This window comes from Callorhinus ursinus, unplaced genomic scaffold (genome assembly GCF_003265705.2).
Source record: "Callorhinus ursinus isolate GAN/ISIS: 27379988/994484 unplaced genomic scaffold, GSC_fseal_2.0 scaffold10, whole genome shotgun sequence".
Classification (NCBI taxonomy): domain Eukaryota; kingdom Metazoa; phylum Chordata; class Mammalia; order Carnivora; family Otariidae; genus Callorhinus; species Callorhinus ursinus.
Window position 1 is genome coordinate 31373458 of NW_027397072.1, and position 17661 is coordinate 31391118.

At 39.2% G+C, this 17661-nt stretch overlaps 1 protein-coding gene across 6 annotated transcripts in view; it reads left to right on the top strand.

The window, feature by feature from the left end:
* Positions 1 to 533: 533 nt before the first annotated feature.
* Positions 534 to 17661, top strand: part of LOC112820961 (regulator of microtubule dynamics protein 2) — a 79920-nt gene continuing 62792 nt past the window's right edge. Inside the window, exons 1-2 of one of the 6 annotated variants that reach the window (XM_073897302.1) lie at positions 534 to 740; positions 12002 to 12466. In XM_073897302.1, coding sequence (XP_073753403.1) covers positions 12018 to 12466 — 449 coding nt within the window. In that variant the 5' untranslated portion in view covers positions 534 to 740; positions 12002 to 12017. Of the gene's footprint in view, positions 741 to 1760; positions 1898 to 3515; positions 3820 to 4735; positions 4977 to 5053; positions 5209 to 12001; positions 12467 to 17661 lie in introns of those variants that run through there. The other 5 variants (XM_073897306.1, XM_073897305.1, XM_073897301.1 and 2 more) reach the window with 5 other exon arrangements.

Below are 17661 nucleotides of genomic sequence, written 5' to 3' on the forward strand. Positions count from 1 at the left end.
GAGTTTCAATTTCCTTCTTTTTCTAGATTCACTTTTCTATGTGTCTTAAGTATGATGATGGGAGTATAATTTTTATAAAATGGAAAAGGTTTTAACAATGGTTGGTGAATTAATGTGTCTCTATTGGGACGCAAGAGTGGATTCTTCCTATAGATTTATTTGCATACAAGAGGCTGTCTCGACTGAACAATTTTTTGAAAGAGATCTGCTGCTAAGTAGAAAATAACCTGTCTTTCTATAGTCTGAGGATAGTGGGTCTGGGAAACTGCTAACCTAAATTTTCTCCAGCAGAACCTTCTACAAAATTGACTTACTACCCAAGTTCAAAATGAAATCTTTTGTTCTACTTATGTATAATTGAAACTATCCCGGTATTTTAACTAATTTGTACATACATGTATTGTAACAATATTTTGCCTAACTGATGAACATTTGACTTTATTTTGAACCTGCCACAAGGAAACTGACCTTGGCTTGTGAAGTTGACATACAAATCATCAAGAATGTCCCTGAACATTTTCTCTCAAGATGAAGAAAACATGCAGAAGGGAGGGGCAAGATTTCTCTTTACTGTGAATCTGTTGAGTTCCATTTTCGAGTGTATCCAAGGGCTGTGCTTTGAATAGGCTGCCTACAGGAAACCAGAGTAAGAATGTGACTTAGAAAGCCTTCTGCAATTACTGAAGAAATTTCATTCCTATCTTCAAGTGTCCCAGGAAAACTGCTGATCATCAAGCAAGGTTGGTATCAATCAGGCAAAGTATATGCCTTTCTGAAAATGACTGTTTCTTCACTGAACAAAAACTTAATTTTTCTAGCCAAACAGGAAGTTTCTAATAAGAATTCCATATTTCAATGATGTCATATTTTTAATAAATGGTTTCAACATTGGATTGCTAAGTAGTATTACATAAATATTGTTGCTAATTTTTCTTTCCTATGTAGTTTTCTAAAATACCATTTAAGTTTTATTCGGCACAGGAATACTGGATCAACTATTTTATTGTATTTAAGTGATTAATAGTTTATTCACTAATTACTTAGTCTTGTGGAAACAGTTAATAAACTTACTTCTATGCCTTTTCCAAAGAAAGCATTTTTCCCTCAGAGGGTCCAATTTAGTCATAGTAATTTCATAATTTGGGGGGTAATTTTGTGTTCTGGGGGTCCCCTAAAAGTAAAAATGCCCCCCAAACACCCCACTTGCATTAGACACAGTGTTATTTTTTCTCTTTTCCCCACGTCTATTCCTAGCCTAACCTGAACATGCTAGATCCACCATAATTCTGTATGTACCCTGTGGCTTACAGATAATGGTTAACCCCTCGAGAGATGCTCCCCATGGGGTAGAGTGCTCTGACCTGGATGTTCAGGCCCTCTTGTAAGAGGAGCAGTGAAGGCTGAACCCCATTATTAACTGGCTTGGGAGATGCAGACAGGACAATATCACCTGCAGACTTCTGGGATGTGCTTATGAGAGGTGTTCTGATGAGCCTCCTTCGAATGTTCTATCAGGCATCAGGATGGCCGGCCTCACAGGGTGTGGTTGAGAGGAAAGGCTTGTAGTCAAGGCTAGGTTTGATTATTGCTTCTAAAACTGACTATGTGACTGGGGCCAAGTTTCTTCACCTCGGCAAGCCTCCGCTTCCTTACCCGAAACATTACTTGTCTCACTGGACTGCTGGGACAATGGAATAAGATGATTCACATCTGAAGAAGGAAGCAGGAATGGAGTGAGTGTAAGACGCAATCAGTACTTTTGCCATGGCCATTGTTCCTGTTGGCTCTCCTCTGGTCTCCAGGTCTGATCTGGGAAGCTTGGAGCTTCAGTCATGCTGACTGGCTCCTCCATGTTGCTCTTTGTGCAGCCAGCCATGGACCTCTCTCCCTCTTCATGGTGGGTGTGTTCTTAATTTTAAAATAATGTCTTCAGTTATTTAGCAACAAAATACTTCCTTGACCCCGGCCTGGAGAAGAAGGTAGGTGTTGCTGTTTTGAGGTAGGAGTTGGTGGTGACATGGTGGCACTTATTATTTTTACAGCTCAACCTACAGTTCACAGAAATTCAGGTTGTAAATTAGAAGACTCCAAGAGCAAAAATATAATAGATTAGAATGTAAATGGCACTGTCTGACCATCACCAATTCCTGAGCCTTAAAGTAAAATCCAGATCAAATTTCTAAAACAAAAGAAGAGTATAGCTTCTCAAGCGAAATGGAGGCAAAACCCTTGATTGCCTTCTAACTAAACAGTTTCTTCACCCTTAATGGTCTGTTCCCTGAGTAAGTTGATAGGTGATAAAAAGATCTGGAAATAATTATACAAGGAAATATAAGAATAGTTAACTATAGAGTAGATTGATAACTGTTACAGGACTAAAACCAATTGGTCATTCAATTGCTTCCTGGAAACAAAACCACTTAGATAAAACCCAAGAAATAAAAAAATAAAACAAAACAAAAAAACCCCTGATAAACCCATAACACACACTTTACCACAGGAAGGACTACGAAGTTCTTAATGCTTTTCTCTTGACTTTACGTATCACTTTCAAAAATTTTTTTTTCAAAATATTTATTTAACACTGAGTATGTGCACTGCGCCAGGCACTGGGGATACCAAGATAGATACCTCCTTGCCTTGAAGAGGGTCCCAATCTCAAGGACCCGGTAGTCACTGACCAAGTAGCAATAACACAGTGTACAAGAGAGAGGTGTCTGCAAGGCAGCAGGGAGGGGTTTTGTGTTTGTTCAATCCTTATCTTTCCACAAAAGTTTTGATGGGGGCATGGATGGATACATATTTTGGGGAGGAGAAAAATGTACAGAGCAGCTTCTCAAGGGAAGCAGGTTAAACTGGATGAATTGGTTTTGACAAGCGGTAAACAGTAGGGCATTCCAGGCACAGACAGCATCCTGAAGAGCACACAGAGACTGGAAAATCTGTGGCTTATGGAAAGATGATAAGACAGTTTGGCTATAGCTGAAGTATAGGATGATGCCTGGTAGGGAAAAGCTGGAGAAGCAGGTGAGGGCAAACTGTGAAGGGCCAGATCATTGTAGCACTGTGCTAGTTGTGACGGAGAAAAGTGTCTTAATCAGTTCCAGCTGCTATAACAAATTACCATAGGCTGGGCGGCTTAAATGACACTTATTTCTCACAGCCCTGGAGGCTGGAAAGCCAAGATCATGGTGCCAGGGTGGTTGGGTTCTGGTAAGAGTCCCTTTCCAGGTTGCAGACAGCTGGCTTCTCCAATGTATCCTCACATGGGGTAGAAAAAGACAGCTCTGGCCTCTTAGTCTTCTTTTAAGAGCAAGAATCCTATTCACAGGGCTCCAACCTTGTAACCAAATTATCTGCCAAAGGCCCCACCTCCAAATCGAATCACTTTGGGGATTAGGGTTTAAATATATGAACTTTGGAGGAACACAAACATTTGTCTATGGCAAACAGAAACTTTGAAACTCCTAACGGTTGCTTCCCACACCCCCCTTTAGTAGTTCCTTTGACGCTACACTCGAGTAAGGGTGGGGGAGTCATTTCTTCTTTTTTAGGTTATCCCTACAACAGTACCTGGCAAGGATTGCTCCTCTCTGGGCTGTTTAGTTTTAACTTTACCAAATGTCAATGGCTACCACTATCTCAGTTTCTACCTCTCAGATAATTTTTACTGAGCAAGGAAAAGAATCAACGATACTGGAGGCAGGGAGAGGGACCAGTGTTATGTAGGCTACAGGAGTCCGGCTATTTTACCCTACTTCCTGGACTTGAAGAACAAGTCAGTACCAGCTGCCATCTTCCTTCTGGAGCAAAGAGTTGGTAAGGCCTTGTTCTCAGCTCACACTCCCTATTTTTATTGAGGGTCTCTTCTGTGCTGTGCACTGAGGACATAGCAGTGAACAACTCAGTGGGCTGCTTCTGGAAAAGCTTAAATCGCAAGGTGCTTTAAGCTTCTTTTAAGTATTATAGAAGAGACAGTATCCAAATCGTATTTGTATCCAAATCTTATTTAAAAAAACAAAAACAAAAACCCCTACGATCACCCTACATAACAGGTTTATAGTATATTGTATTCTGGTTAAACAAAACAAATATTAGTATTATATGGTAATATCCTTGCAAACCATAAAATGAGAGTCAAAGTGGTTTTTGGAATGGAGTGCTCTGCTAGCTAGTTTGAAATCTTAGAAGTGTTAGCCTGCTGTCTTCCAAAATATAATTTTGTTTTAATAAAATGACTGTCGCTATGGCTAGGCTTAATTCTTTAATGCAGCTTGCTTAAAACTCAAAAACCACCTTATAGTCTCAAGGATCCTAGAGAATCCCCATCAGTAAATAGCATTGTATAGATGATAAAATAAGCTTTTTAATTTTTCATAGAGCAAGATTTTTTTTTATATAAATAGGAGTGATCCGTTTTTAATTCCATTCAGCACGTTGGTGGGTGATTTAGTAATCAAGACTAAGTTCTCTGCAAACCTAAATTTAAAGCTCCAAGTGGGGGCAATACAGAGAGGAGTGTGTTGTTTTTGTTTGGCAGAGTTTGTTTTCATCGTACAACCCACAGAAAGTGAAGTTGGGTAAAATCTCTTATGTTAGGGATCTGAGAAGCCTGTGGTTTTCAGCTAAAGGCAACTCAGAATGGTGGGGGTATGAAGAGGTTGGGGATTTGTCATTAAAATGGAACGTGAGTTAAAGTTAAGAAACGTGGTTTCGGACACGATTAGTTATTAGTGTAAGAAGTCTGCGCCACCCTGTAGTGCAGATCAAACTTCAAGGCTGTGCCTAGGAGGGGGAACAAAGAAGGGTATACAGGGCGAGGGGTGAGTCTGGGCGCGGGAAAGAGCCAGGACCGGGGGCCCGGGGGAGACGGGCTTGGAGGGACGGCGGCATCCCGGCAACAACATGCGGTGCGGGCCGAGGCGCCGGCGGAGCGCATTCTCCTTCTGGAAAAGGTACGCTGGGCGCCGGCCCGGGTAAGTCGAACCCCCCGCGGGAAGAGGCGGGAGCCGTAGGGCGAGCGGCCGCGGGCTCCTCCCCCGGCGCCTCCGCTCTCTGGGTCAGGACACGGCGGGCCGCGGGGCCGGACGTGGGGACCCGCGGGCTCCGGGCTGCTGTTCGCCGTCCGCCGCTCCGCTCCCGTCCGCCCGGCAGCAGGTCCCGGGTCCCCGCTCTCCGACGGCGGAGAGGCCCGCGCGGCGAGCTCAGGTGCGTGCGGAGGTGGGCAGGGGGCGGCTCGGCGGGCGGAGGCCCGACGCGCCCAGGGTGCGGAGGGCTGAGGCGGCACTTCCGGCGACCGCCGCGGCACTTCCGGGTCTCGCAGGGTGGCAGCCGCCGGCTCTGCGGGGCATCCTTCCGCCGGCGGGCGCCGCGTTGCGCCCTCCGGCTGGCAGAATCGGCTGGCGGTGGCTTTCCGCTGCCGGGGCAGCCCTGTCGAGCAGGCGTCTGGAAGCTTCGGTCCTGGAGCTGTCAGGTGTTTCCACTTAGGCCGCCCGTCGTGGGTGCGTGCGGAGCTGACGGTGTGCTGCCGCGGCCCGGCGGGTCCCTGCAGACCGGAGGAGTTGCAGCCGGAGACACTGGGTCGCCTCATAGCCTCCGCTCCTGGGTCTTACCTTTCAGCCTCCGGCAAACATTTGTGTTGTGTTGTGTTTTGCTCTGACTCCGATCCTCTACCTATTTTACTACAAAAGGAAGGCCAGATTTTCAGTGCCACAAACATTTGCAAATAAGCCAAACATCAGCGAGCCCTGAGTTTAAAAGAAATTATTAAACAGGGAAAATAGTGAGAACCTGATGAAATAGTATTTGAATTCACTTAGAAAGTATTAGGTTATCCAGGTCGCTGTGAGGAATCTGATTGCCAATTCATGGTCTCAGAGGTAATCCTTTGGGAAACAAACCTCAGGCCTTGAGTGTAACCCATGATGTTCCTTTCCCCTTCTTGCAAAATTTTTCATACATCTTCCAAGTACCAGAGTTACATTTTTATGTGCTTCCCCCTAAGATTCTGCTGATGATTTAAATGAATATATATTGCTAGATACTGCTGAAAACATTGTAATTTGATAAAGCACAATTTCCATTTCTAAAAATTAATTTTAATGTAGAAATTTCTTTAGCGTTAACATTTTGGTGATTTATTACTTCAGTAGGATTCTTGGTTCTCATCTGCAAATAATTATGTATTACCCATTAATTTCAGATGCCAATATTTTTTATTAAAATAATGTCTCATTTTCTATCATTACTGGCACCTTACAAACGAAACTTGTAAGGGGAATAATACTTAACATTTGAATAGTCAATACATTTTTAAATTACTGTGTTTTCATACTAAAGTATAGTGTACACTAGTTTGATAATTAAACAGAGAAGTTACATAAAAATGTAATATAACCTTTGAAATTATACTGCAGGTAAGCAAGTATTCTGATTTATTACTTTGCTAGCTACTTTTTTTTTTAAGATTTATGTATTTTTAGAGAGAGTGAGTGCAGGGGACAGGGGCAGAGGGGAGAGGGAGAGTCTTAATTAAGACTCCAAGGTCAGTCTGAGGAGGGGCTCGATCTCACCACCCTGAGCTCATGACCTGAGCGGAAACCAAGAGTCTGGCACCTAACCAACTGTGCCACCCAGGTGCCCCTGCTAGTTACTATTTTTAATGAGTGGCATTTTTCAGATTGGCGGTTTAGAAGCAGGTGTATTTTATACTGATACAAAATTGAAGCATAGCTTGCTCTATTAGTCTCTGATAGTGGCTATTTAAAAGCAATACCTGCCACTGATTGATTCTAGTTTTTCCCCCAGTTGATTTTTATAGTTCTGAAATCCTGAACATCTCTGCGCAGTTCAGCATCCTCCTTCATAGCCTTAGGGATGCTTTCTGAATCTTCCTCATGCAGCAGTACATCCAGGAGTTGTCAGGGTAACAGTTTTCCTGTCCTAGTCAGATGGCCCCTGGGTAAATGACTTGACAGCTGGATGCCTGTTTGCTTATCCGCCATAGAGATAATACTAGGACCTGCCTCCAAGAGATCATTTGGAATTGGTATAATTCCTAAAGAAAAGGTCAAACAAAAATTCATGCTCCCGGCCACCTATTTAAACCTGGGGCAGTCTCAGGGATAAGATCGCCTTCCTAGGTAGACTTTGACTTCCATTTATTTACTTAATTAAATGAAAATAATTTCAAACTAGGCTATGTTTTTTCATGTAACATTCAAGGAAGGCCCAGCAGGAATGAGCCAAGAAAGCAATCAGAATAGGAAGATTTCTTTTAATAGACCTCTGGATCAGCATATGAACATTCTGCATGCATCGTTTTATTGACAAAAAGCCAAGAAGATCAAGTTTGATGCATGCTTATTAGATGTAATGCAAATGGAAGTCATGGGCACATAATGACTTTTCTTAATATCTGTTGCCTTTTTGCAATAATCTTTCAAAATAATTTAGTTTGGTGATAAATTTTTTTTGTGTGGAAATAAGTATACAGCTAATAATAATTACCCACAACTTCAGCTGAATTGATCCCAATCTACTGCTGGCCTGTCTCCTGTTTGGGATAGGAGAGGACGAATGGTTAGACTTACAGTTCCGTTCTACCAATTAGGTAAAAATGCTTTTTGCTTAAAAAAAAATTAATTCCAGGCAAACTTCCCTGAGGTCAGGCAGGCCAGATTAAGCACACAGCCTTTCTCCTAGAATCTTTGGCTTTAGAAGAAGGGATTCTTATTCTCTTGGATATAATACTCACCAACATCTGAGGTAATTTCTGGAAAGTTACTATTTTAAAATCATTCGTCCTTCTCTTTTACACTGAGACCTGTAATGAAATGGAGCATCCAAATAGGATCCTCCCTGCATTCAATGCATATCCTCTAAATATATTACTTAAGGAATCTGAGAAGACATTCTCTTAGGCAAACTTCTTGGAAATAATCTTATTCACTCTCCCATGTGGCACCATTTGAAGCACCACTTTTAGTTGCTCATTTAGAGTATAAGAAACAATGGCTTGCTCAAGTATGTGGGATCATGGGATATAGACCATAGGAAGGTACGTTTCAGGTATACAACTGAATTCAGAATTCCCATCTTTCCAGTGCTCCTTCCCCTGTTCTCACGCTCAGCTGTTTATTTTGTTTCCTAGTTCACTTGGAACAATGAAGCAACCACAGAGAACTTTCATAAGCTCCCACTGTCACATCTACCCACCTTCCTGAATCTGCTCACATAATCTGCCTTTTCTTTCATTCCTATGAATGAACGGTTTGTGTTTCCATCAAAGGTCAACGTCTGTGCCTGTGTACTGCAGACCATCCGTGCCTCTGCCTTCTCAAGTTTACTGCTGCAGTGATTTTCTGATCTTTTACTTCATCATTTTATCTTCCTTTTTAAAAAAAAATTGGATCTTGTCCATGCCCAAATAGAAATGCTATTATTTCTCCATCTTTTTGGCACCATTTTCCAATATAGTCATGACATCATTTCTTCTCTCCTTCCTTGCTGTTTGCCCGTTTGTTCTTTTTTCTCCCTCTTCTGACTTCTTTTGGACTAATTGAATATCTTTACTATTACATTTTTATCTCCACTCTTGGCTTATTATTTATACCTTTATGGAGTTTTTTAAACTGTTCTTGTTTGTTTAGTGTTTGCCCTTGGATTTACAACTGTACATCTTTAACTTACTATTATGACACTGCATTATAATCCAAGACCCTTAAAACAGGAGGTCCTATTTTATCCCCTCCCATACTTTGGGCTATTGTTGTCCTCAGTTTTTACTTCTACGTATGTTATAAACGCCATAATTGGTTAATACCATTTTTGCTATAATAAGTGAATGTTTTATAAAGGAATCTTAAAGTGAGAAAATTGACTTTCATATTCACCCTCATAATTTGCCATTACTGATGTAATTCATCTATGTAGATTTAGGTTTCTATCTGTTATCATTTTCCTTCTACCTGAAGAACCTCTGTTAGCACTTCTTGTAGTGTGTGTCTGATGGCAATGAATTCTCTCAACTTTTCTTTGTCAAAAAAGTATTTGTTTGGGATGCCTGGGTGGCTCAGTCGTTAAGCGTCTGCCTTGGATTCAGGTCATGATCCCAGGGTCCTGGGATCGAGTCCGGCATTGGCCCCTTGCTCAGCCGGGAGTCTGCTTCTCCCTCCGCCTGCTTGTGCACTCTCTCTCTCTCTCTCTCTCTCTGACAAATAAATAAATAAAATCTTTAAAAAAAAATAACCACTTTAAAAAGTTTTTGTTTTACCCTCATTTTTGGAAAATATTTCACTGGGTATAGAAATGTAAGTTGACACCTTTTAAAGATGACACTCCGTTGGTTTTTTTTTTTTGCCTGAATAGTTTCTAAGGTGATTCACTGAGACAACGTGTGTTGTAATCTTATCCTTTTTTATCTGTAAACATGATGTCATTTTTCCCCACTGACTACTTTTAAGATTCCTTCTTTATCGCTGGTTTTCAGTGTTTTTGTCTAATTTGGAAATTTTTTGGCCATTTTTCTTTCAAATACTTTGTATACCCCTTTTTCGTCCCTATAACTTGAACTATATATGTTTTAGACTGCTCGCTATTGCCATAGGCTGTGCTTGGCTTTTCATTTTTTTGTTTCTTAGTCTTAATATGTGTGTGTGGTGTATGTATATACACATAGTTTTTAATTTTTAAAAATTTTTTAAATTTAAAATTTTTTAAATTTTTTTATTTCTGTGTTTCATTTTATATGGTGTCTTAGTCCATTGGAGCTGTTGTAACAAAATACCATAGACTGAGTGGCAACAGAAGATTTATTACAGAACAACAGAAATTTATATCTCACATTTCTAAACCTAGGAAATCCAGGATCAAGGCACTGGCAGATTCATTGTCTTATGAAGGCCAATTGGTTCATAGATGGCACCCTCTCCTTATAACTTTACAAGGTGGAAGGGTGGAGGGGTATCTGGGGGTTCTGTTTTATGAGTGCCCTAATCTCATTTATGAAGACTGCCTCCTGAAGTCCCCACCTCCTAACAGTATTACCGTGGGAATTAAGATCTCAACATATGGATCTAGAGAGGACACAAACATTTAGTCTTTAGTAGATGGTTTCTGTTGCTTTGTCTTCAGGTTTGCTGACTTTTTTCTCCACAATGCTTTTTCTTCTATTAATCTCATTCAATAAAATTTTATTTCAGATATTTTATTTTTCATCTCCAGAAGTTCTATTTGGTTCTGCTTAATACCTTCTATTTCTCTCCTCATCATGTTTATGTGTTTCTTTAACATATTTTTAATATTTATATTAAATAGTGAACATATTTGTAATAGTTGTTTTAACATCCTGTCTGCTAATTACATCATCTCTGTCATTTTCCTGCTTCTTTATGTATTGAGTAATTTTTGATTGGATGATCAACACTGCAATTTTATGTCATTGCGTTCTGAACTTTTTCAATTCCTTTAAAGAGTTTTGGACTTTCTCTTGGATGCAGTTAAATTATTTGTGAATTAGTTTGATCCTTTGGAGGCTCGTTTTTAATCTGTTTTAGAGTAAGTCTAAATAGATCTTAACTCTAGGGTTAATTAGGCCTCATTTCCAAGGCATTACCCCTCTGAGATCTCTACTGAAAGCCTCAGATATTTGGTAAACACTCTCTACTCTGGCTGGGGGGAATTTGTATAATCTTTAGGAATAGTTAGGTTGATAGATTCCTGGAAATTGTTCATTTGCCTGTCCTGATGGGGTTTGACTATGCATGTTCAGACTGGTGTTTGCAAAGTACTGGATATTGATGGGAAGATAATTTGGGGAACTTCAAAGTGTGTAAAGAAGCCACACTATATTTTATTCTAAACACAGAAGTTTATTGCAGTACTAACATACTTACTGCCATTTTAAAGTCTTGGAAGGAAAAGGACTTTATATTATTATAAATATTATATTTACATTATATTATTATATTTTATATACTTATTTATATAATATATATTTGTATATAATATTATGTTTATTTAATAATATATTATGAATTATATTATATTATACTATTGTTTTCCATTAATGGTCTTCTGATTTTAAGAACAGAGATAAACAATAAAACTTGTGAAGATGGGATATACCAAAGAAAAATTATGGTGCATTTAGTCAGAGTAGCTGAGTTTATGTGGAATTAGGCAGGCTAACGCTTGAGCCTTGAACGTAAAACAGTGAAAGTTCAGATGGAAAGAAGAGTCAAAGAAAGGACATTTTTGCTACTTTAAAAAAGAGGAAAACTTGAAAGAAAATAAAAATATTAAGACCTCAGGCAGAAATAGAAATGTAAAGAGCAGAGGCCTTCTGGGTCAAAAGAAGAAAGGAGATGAAGCCTGCATGTGTTAGCATTTTTGCTCTGCATGCTGAAAAAAAAGAGATGAGGTGGGTTATAAACTTGCCAGAGCTCCTGATATATTTTATATTCCAAATCCTTGGGCTTTTAAAATGTTTATTACTCTAAGTATATGTGTGAACTGGGTACTAAGAAAAAGCTCCTTGGACTTCCTTAAAGATTGGGTAAGACTCAGAAATCAGCATACTAATTTTATACAGATAAAGGGTGCAAACACAGTTAAGCACAACTTGAATTCTCAAATAGCTTTTTTTTTTCAGAAATGTATAATGATGCTTTTACCACTATACATCATACTCTTTAAAAATTCAGATCAGTCATGTAGAATACAAATTCTGAATTAAAATTGAAACTTTACACTGGACTTCAGTGATATCCTTAAAGTAAATCTTTCGATGGGGCCACATACAATTTAGGGGTAAATATATTATACTTATTATTATATATAAATTTTAGTTTATGATTTATCGTGTGTGTGTGTGTGTGTGTGTGTGTGTGTGTGTGTCTGTGATGTAGACTTGACTTCTCTTGATTGAGAAAGCTTTAATATTTTTGTCTTGGGCGAAGACAGAAACTACATTCATTTACATTTATGCTTTCAATTTTAGAAACAAAACCCAAGAAATGCCTCATTCCGCAAACAAAGAACTGATGCTTGGCATCATGGTGGGAACTACTGGAATCAGCTTGCTTCTTTTGTGGTACCACAAGGTTCGTAAATCAAGGACATTGAATTTACCTAACTTTCTTTCCCTGGGTAGTAAGTTTGATTCCGTGACTTTTCAAGATGAAATGTGTAATGGCCAAGGAACAGCCGCGATCTTTCAAGGAAGGCAGCTTCAGATATTGGAGAAGTTAAACGAATTACTGACAAATATGGAAGAACTCAAAGAGGAAATCAGAGTTCTTAAAGAAACCGTTCCAAAGCTGGAGGGATATATACAAGGTGAACTTGGAGGGAGGATAACTGTACATAAGATAAGTCCTCAGCACAGAGGTAGAAAAAGAAGACTTGCCACAGTTCAAAGTTCTGGAACAAGCAATAGTTCAGAGGAAGCAGAAAGTGAAGGAGGGTAAGTTTCTTGATGATGTTTCCCATGGTGAATTGATTATTTATTTCATTTTTGCTATTATTTAGGTACTTTCATTATGCATTTCCAGTTATGTATTTTGCTACGAATAAGATTAAAAAAAGAAATGATTTTTTGGCTTACATCATAATTAAAACTATATTCAATAGTGGTCTGTATTTAAGATAGTTTAGACTGCAGTGACAAAAAGAATTTAAGTGACTTACTAGCACCAGGTACCATTATGTGAGTAATAAAAAAGTCATTCATTGTTTGCCAAAATGTGTAACCTATTTTTATATGTGGCAATGGTGTCACCCCTTATATAAGAACTGTACAAGAAGTGCTCTCAGCTAGAACTTTCTGTGATGACGGAAAAGGTCTAAATCTATGCGGCCAATACGGTAGCCATTAGCCACCTTAGCCATTAAGCACCTGAAATGTAGCTAGTGCAAATGAGAAACTGAATTCTTAATCTTATTTAATTGTAATTAATTTAAATAGCCATGGGACTGGTGGCTTATGGAATTGGGTAGTGAAGACCTAAAAAGATTTGAGAAGGTACAAATGATTCAGTTTCATCCTCACCATCCTCAGTGGTAAACCTTTGAATTCTAAAACCAAGAACATAAAAAATATTCTTTTAGAAGAAAAACAAATGATTTATGAGTTTAAAAAAACCTGTGCCCAGCTAGTGTTTCTGAGGTGTAAAATAGGCAAGTAAATAAAGAATCACTAGAGGTTCTTTAGGGCAGGGACACTGTGTTTATCTTGTTATATTCTTAACACCTTGCTCTTGTACCTAGCACAGAGTAGATGCCAATAAATATTTCACGAATGAGTGAGTGCTCTGCTAAATCACCATGGAATTGGGAGAAGAGAGGAGAAGGGAGAAGAGAGGAAACAAAGGGTAGGGATAAAAGTGTGATTTCATAGAAAAAGAAATGTAAATGGTGGATCAAGTCTTTGATATCATGCTAGGACTGGAATTACTTAGCATTTTTATATATGAACTGGAGACATAACTCTATGAAAAATCTTTCAGATAGGGAAGAGCCACAAGTGGTAGATCTAGATAACAGGAAGGTTTTAAACATTTGTGTTCCTGAACAATGACAAGTTGTAGACTGATTTTAAAATTGGCAGTAGAGTGTTTAAAAGGAATTGAAAAGAGTTCTAAATATTCCAGAACTGTAACTCTGAAAAGGCCCTGTAAATTATTAAGGGTATAGAGAACAACAGCTTTGTACTCCAATGAGGACAAAGATCCCAACACAACATTGTACATCGATGCGTTATTGAAGACCAGCAATGGTTATCATACCTTTATGTAAATCTAGGGCATTTCCTCATGAGGAATCCTGTGTGCAACTTTGGCAAGCACATCTTCAAAAGGACATAATGGAGCTAAGGACTAGCCAGAGAAGATCCCCTAGACTGGGAGGAGAGATGGCAGTCCTGGTAAAGGAGTGGAGGCCAAAAGGCTGAATATGCCCTTCATCTAAAAAGACCCAGGTTAGATTGAGCACAGGCTTGTTCAAGAACTTCTAAAATTCTAGGAAGAGAGGCACCTTTCATAAGTTTAAGATAAGTTTGGGACAGTCAGAGAAAGACAATTATCATATGGTTTCACTCATACGTGGAATATAGGAAATAGCTCAGAGGACAATCGGGGAAGGGAGGGAAAACTGAACGGGAAGAAATCAGAGAGGGAGACAAACGATGAGAGACTCTTAACTACAGGAAACAAACTGAGGGTTGCTGGAGGGGAGGCGGGTAGAGGGAAGGGGTAACTGGGTGACGGGCATTAAGGAGACCACATGATGTGATGAGCACTGGGTGTTATACGCAACCGATGAATTATTGAATACTACGTCTGAAACTAATGATGTACTATATGTTGGCTAATTGAAATTAAAATTAAAAAAAGATAAGTTTGGACAAATGAAAACAAGGTAACTGTGGGACTTAATTAACTTCAAGTAATGGTATAGGCATACATTGTTTATGTGAGTTCAAGAAGGATTTGTGAAATTTATAAATAACAGTCACAGATGGCTAATAAAAACTTTTAAGATTGATGTCAGGTAAGATATTTCCCCTTCTTGCTCTATCCTGGGTGCCTTTGTTAGCAACAGAATACTAGGATAGAGGCAAGGGAGCCCTAATGACTTGGACTAGATTAGGGTGAATGGCCCTTAATACAGCAGAGGGAAACTTTTTCCTATTTAGCTATACTTCAATAAAATAAAACAAGCAAACAGATACTTAATGTGAATTTTTTTTGAGAGAGGAAGAAGATACAGAAAGATTTAATACCTCTTTCTAAATAAAAAACCTAGAGACAAACTTTTTAAATAAATAATGTACTTTTTAAAAACAAGGTCTCTATAAAGTATATTTGTGTAAATTTTAGATTGCCTCTCCTGATAAACCTCCCAGGCAACAGAAATGACTGGTCATGGTAAGATACAGTCCTAGCCCCATTAACATATTTAAGTTGAGATGTATACATCTTAGTGTCCTTGACAGCAAAATTAAAACATCAAATGATAATTGCATGTTCCATATGTAAAGTTTATCTTTTACCAAAGGTTCCTGGAGCTTTTGACTTCTTTTAGTAAAAAAGGTGCCAGTCACAATTTGCTGACACTGTTCTTTCTACACAAGAAGAGGGAAGAAACGAATTATATCCTTAAGTGGTATCAAAACCTTGAGTGGGTAGATCAGTAGAACGCATTTTCTGCCAACAGTACCTTCTGCATGCCTGTCTTAGTACACAGCATCATTGTGGACATAGGGATTTATGCCTTTTTTGGACTTAGCTAATTTCATCTACTTCATTGTGGAGGTGATGGTGCCAGAGGCTCAAATTCTCATAATGTGGCCATCAGAGGGCCTGTCAAATTTTTTCCTTTTCCTTCTTAGCACTAGTGTGAACATCTTGGAAGGCATCTGTGCTTCTTGGTAATATTATGTTTTGACGGATTTTGTTTTTGTCCCTGCTCCAAGACTTGGAGTCAGCCACTGCCTTGGCAGCATTGGTTCCTTTCAGGGACAAATAGTACTAGACAGTAGCAGCTGGGTGTGCAGACACGTACTATTTGTAGGCAGGATGATACCAGAGCTTGTTTGGGCCCATTTAGGGTCAGGGTAAAGAAAAATAGTTTTAAATATTTTCCACATCATGAGTTCACATTGGTGTTTTCAGCTTAGAAGTCCTTCCTTATTTCTGAAAACTTTTTAGCTCATTTTCCTTTTCAAGCTGCTCACTGCTCTTTTTTCTGCCAACCTTTATCTGTATTGCTCTATCGAACCGTGGGTTTAAAAAGTTATTTAAATCACAATGTTATGTGGAGGTGCCTCAAAAAATTAAAAATAGAGCTACCCTATGACCCAGCAATTGCACTCCTGGGTATTTACCCCAAAGACACAGATGTAGTGAAAAGAAGGGCCATATGCACCCCAATGTTCATAGCAGCAATGTCCGCAATAGCCAAACTGTGGAAAGAGCCGAGATGCCCTTCAACGATGAATGGATAAAGAAGATGTGGTCCATATATACAATGGAATATCACTCAGCCATCAGAAAGGATGAATACCCAACTTTTACATCAACATGGATGGGACTGGAGGAGATTATGCTAAGTGAAATAAGTCCAGCAGAGAAAGTCAATTATCATATGGTTTCACTTATTCGTGGAACATAAGGAATAGTATGGAGGACATTAGGAGAAGGAAGGGAAAAATGAAGGGGGGCAGAACCGGAGGGGGAGATGAACCCTGAGAGACTATGGACTCTGAGAAACAAACTGAGGGTTCTAGAGGGGAGGGGGGTGGGGGGGCGGGCTAGCCCAGTGATGGGTATTAAGGAGGGCATGTACTGCATGGAGCACTGGGTGTTACATGAAAACAATGAAGCGTGGGTCACCACATCAAAAACTAATGATGTATTGTATGGTGACTAACATAACATAATAAAATAAAATTTGAAAAAAAATTTTAAAAAATCACAATGTTATGTAAAGCTTTAGAAAGCTCTCTTTCAAAAGGTCATCTTGTTCTACTTTAGATTAAAGTAATATCCCATAATAAATTCATAGTTCTTCATTTTAAGTGAGCTTTACGAAGAATAGATGTGTTTCAGGAAGCCTGGGTGGTTCAGTCCGTTAAGCGGCTGCCTTCGGCTCAGGTCATGATCTTGGGGTCCTGGGATCGAGCCCCGCATCGGGCTCCCTGCTCTGCGGGGAGCCTGCTTCTCCCTCTCCCTCTGCCCCTCTCCCTGGCTCGTGCTCACTCTCTCTTTCTCTCAAATAAATAAAATCTTTTTAAAAAAAAAAAAAGGACTAGATGTGTTTCATTATTAGATAAATCAGGGTTGTATAGAAATCCTACAGGCCTTCTTTCTTTTTTTCTTGATGTAGGTATTTTCCTTTTAGTGTTAAGTTCATATGATAGCTTCAGATAGTATCAACAGACACACAATTATTTGAAAAGAAAAACCCCACAAATCTACCCCCAAAAGAATACCAAGCCATAATACATGCCACAATACCTAGTACCTTAGATATTACTCTCCAAATAGAGGATGGTGATGCCAGCAAGACCACAGACAGAAACAGGCTTTTTGAAATTTTATTTAAAACTACTTAAATTTTCAGGGCACCTGATGGCACAGTCAGTTAAGCATCCAACTCTTGATTTCAGCTCAGCTTATGACCTTGGGGTTGTGAGATCGAGCCTTGCCTTGGGCTCTACGCTCAGCAGGGAGTCTGCTTGGGATTCTCTCTCTCCCTCTCCTTCTGCCCCTCCCCTGCTCGCTCACTTTTGCTCTCTCTCAAATAAATAAATAAATCTTTTAAAAAGTCCTTAAATTTTCATTTCATGAGCCAAAATATAGTCTTTGCCTTTTGTTCATTTGCATTTTTTATTCTTACTATTATTTACTTCTGCCAAGTCAGTTTTACTGTTGGACTTCAATTTCTCAAGGCTTTGAAAGACAAATTCAGATATTCATGATGTGGTACTTCTGTATTCTTTCATGTTGTAGAAGAGCACATTTGCACACAAAAAATTGTTTTCTGTTTATGATTTTTAAAAACAAAACCTTACCACATAAATGAAATCCTTTTTGTAGTCCTTTCTCTTGGAGGTAACCATTATCTTAAAGTTGGCACAGATTCTTCCTTTGAAAGTTT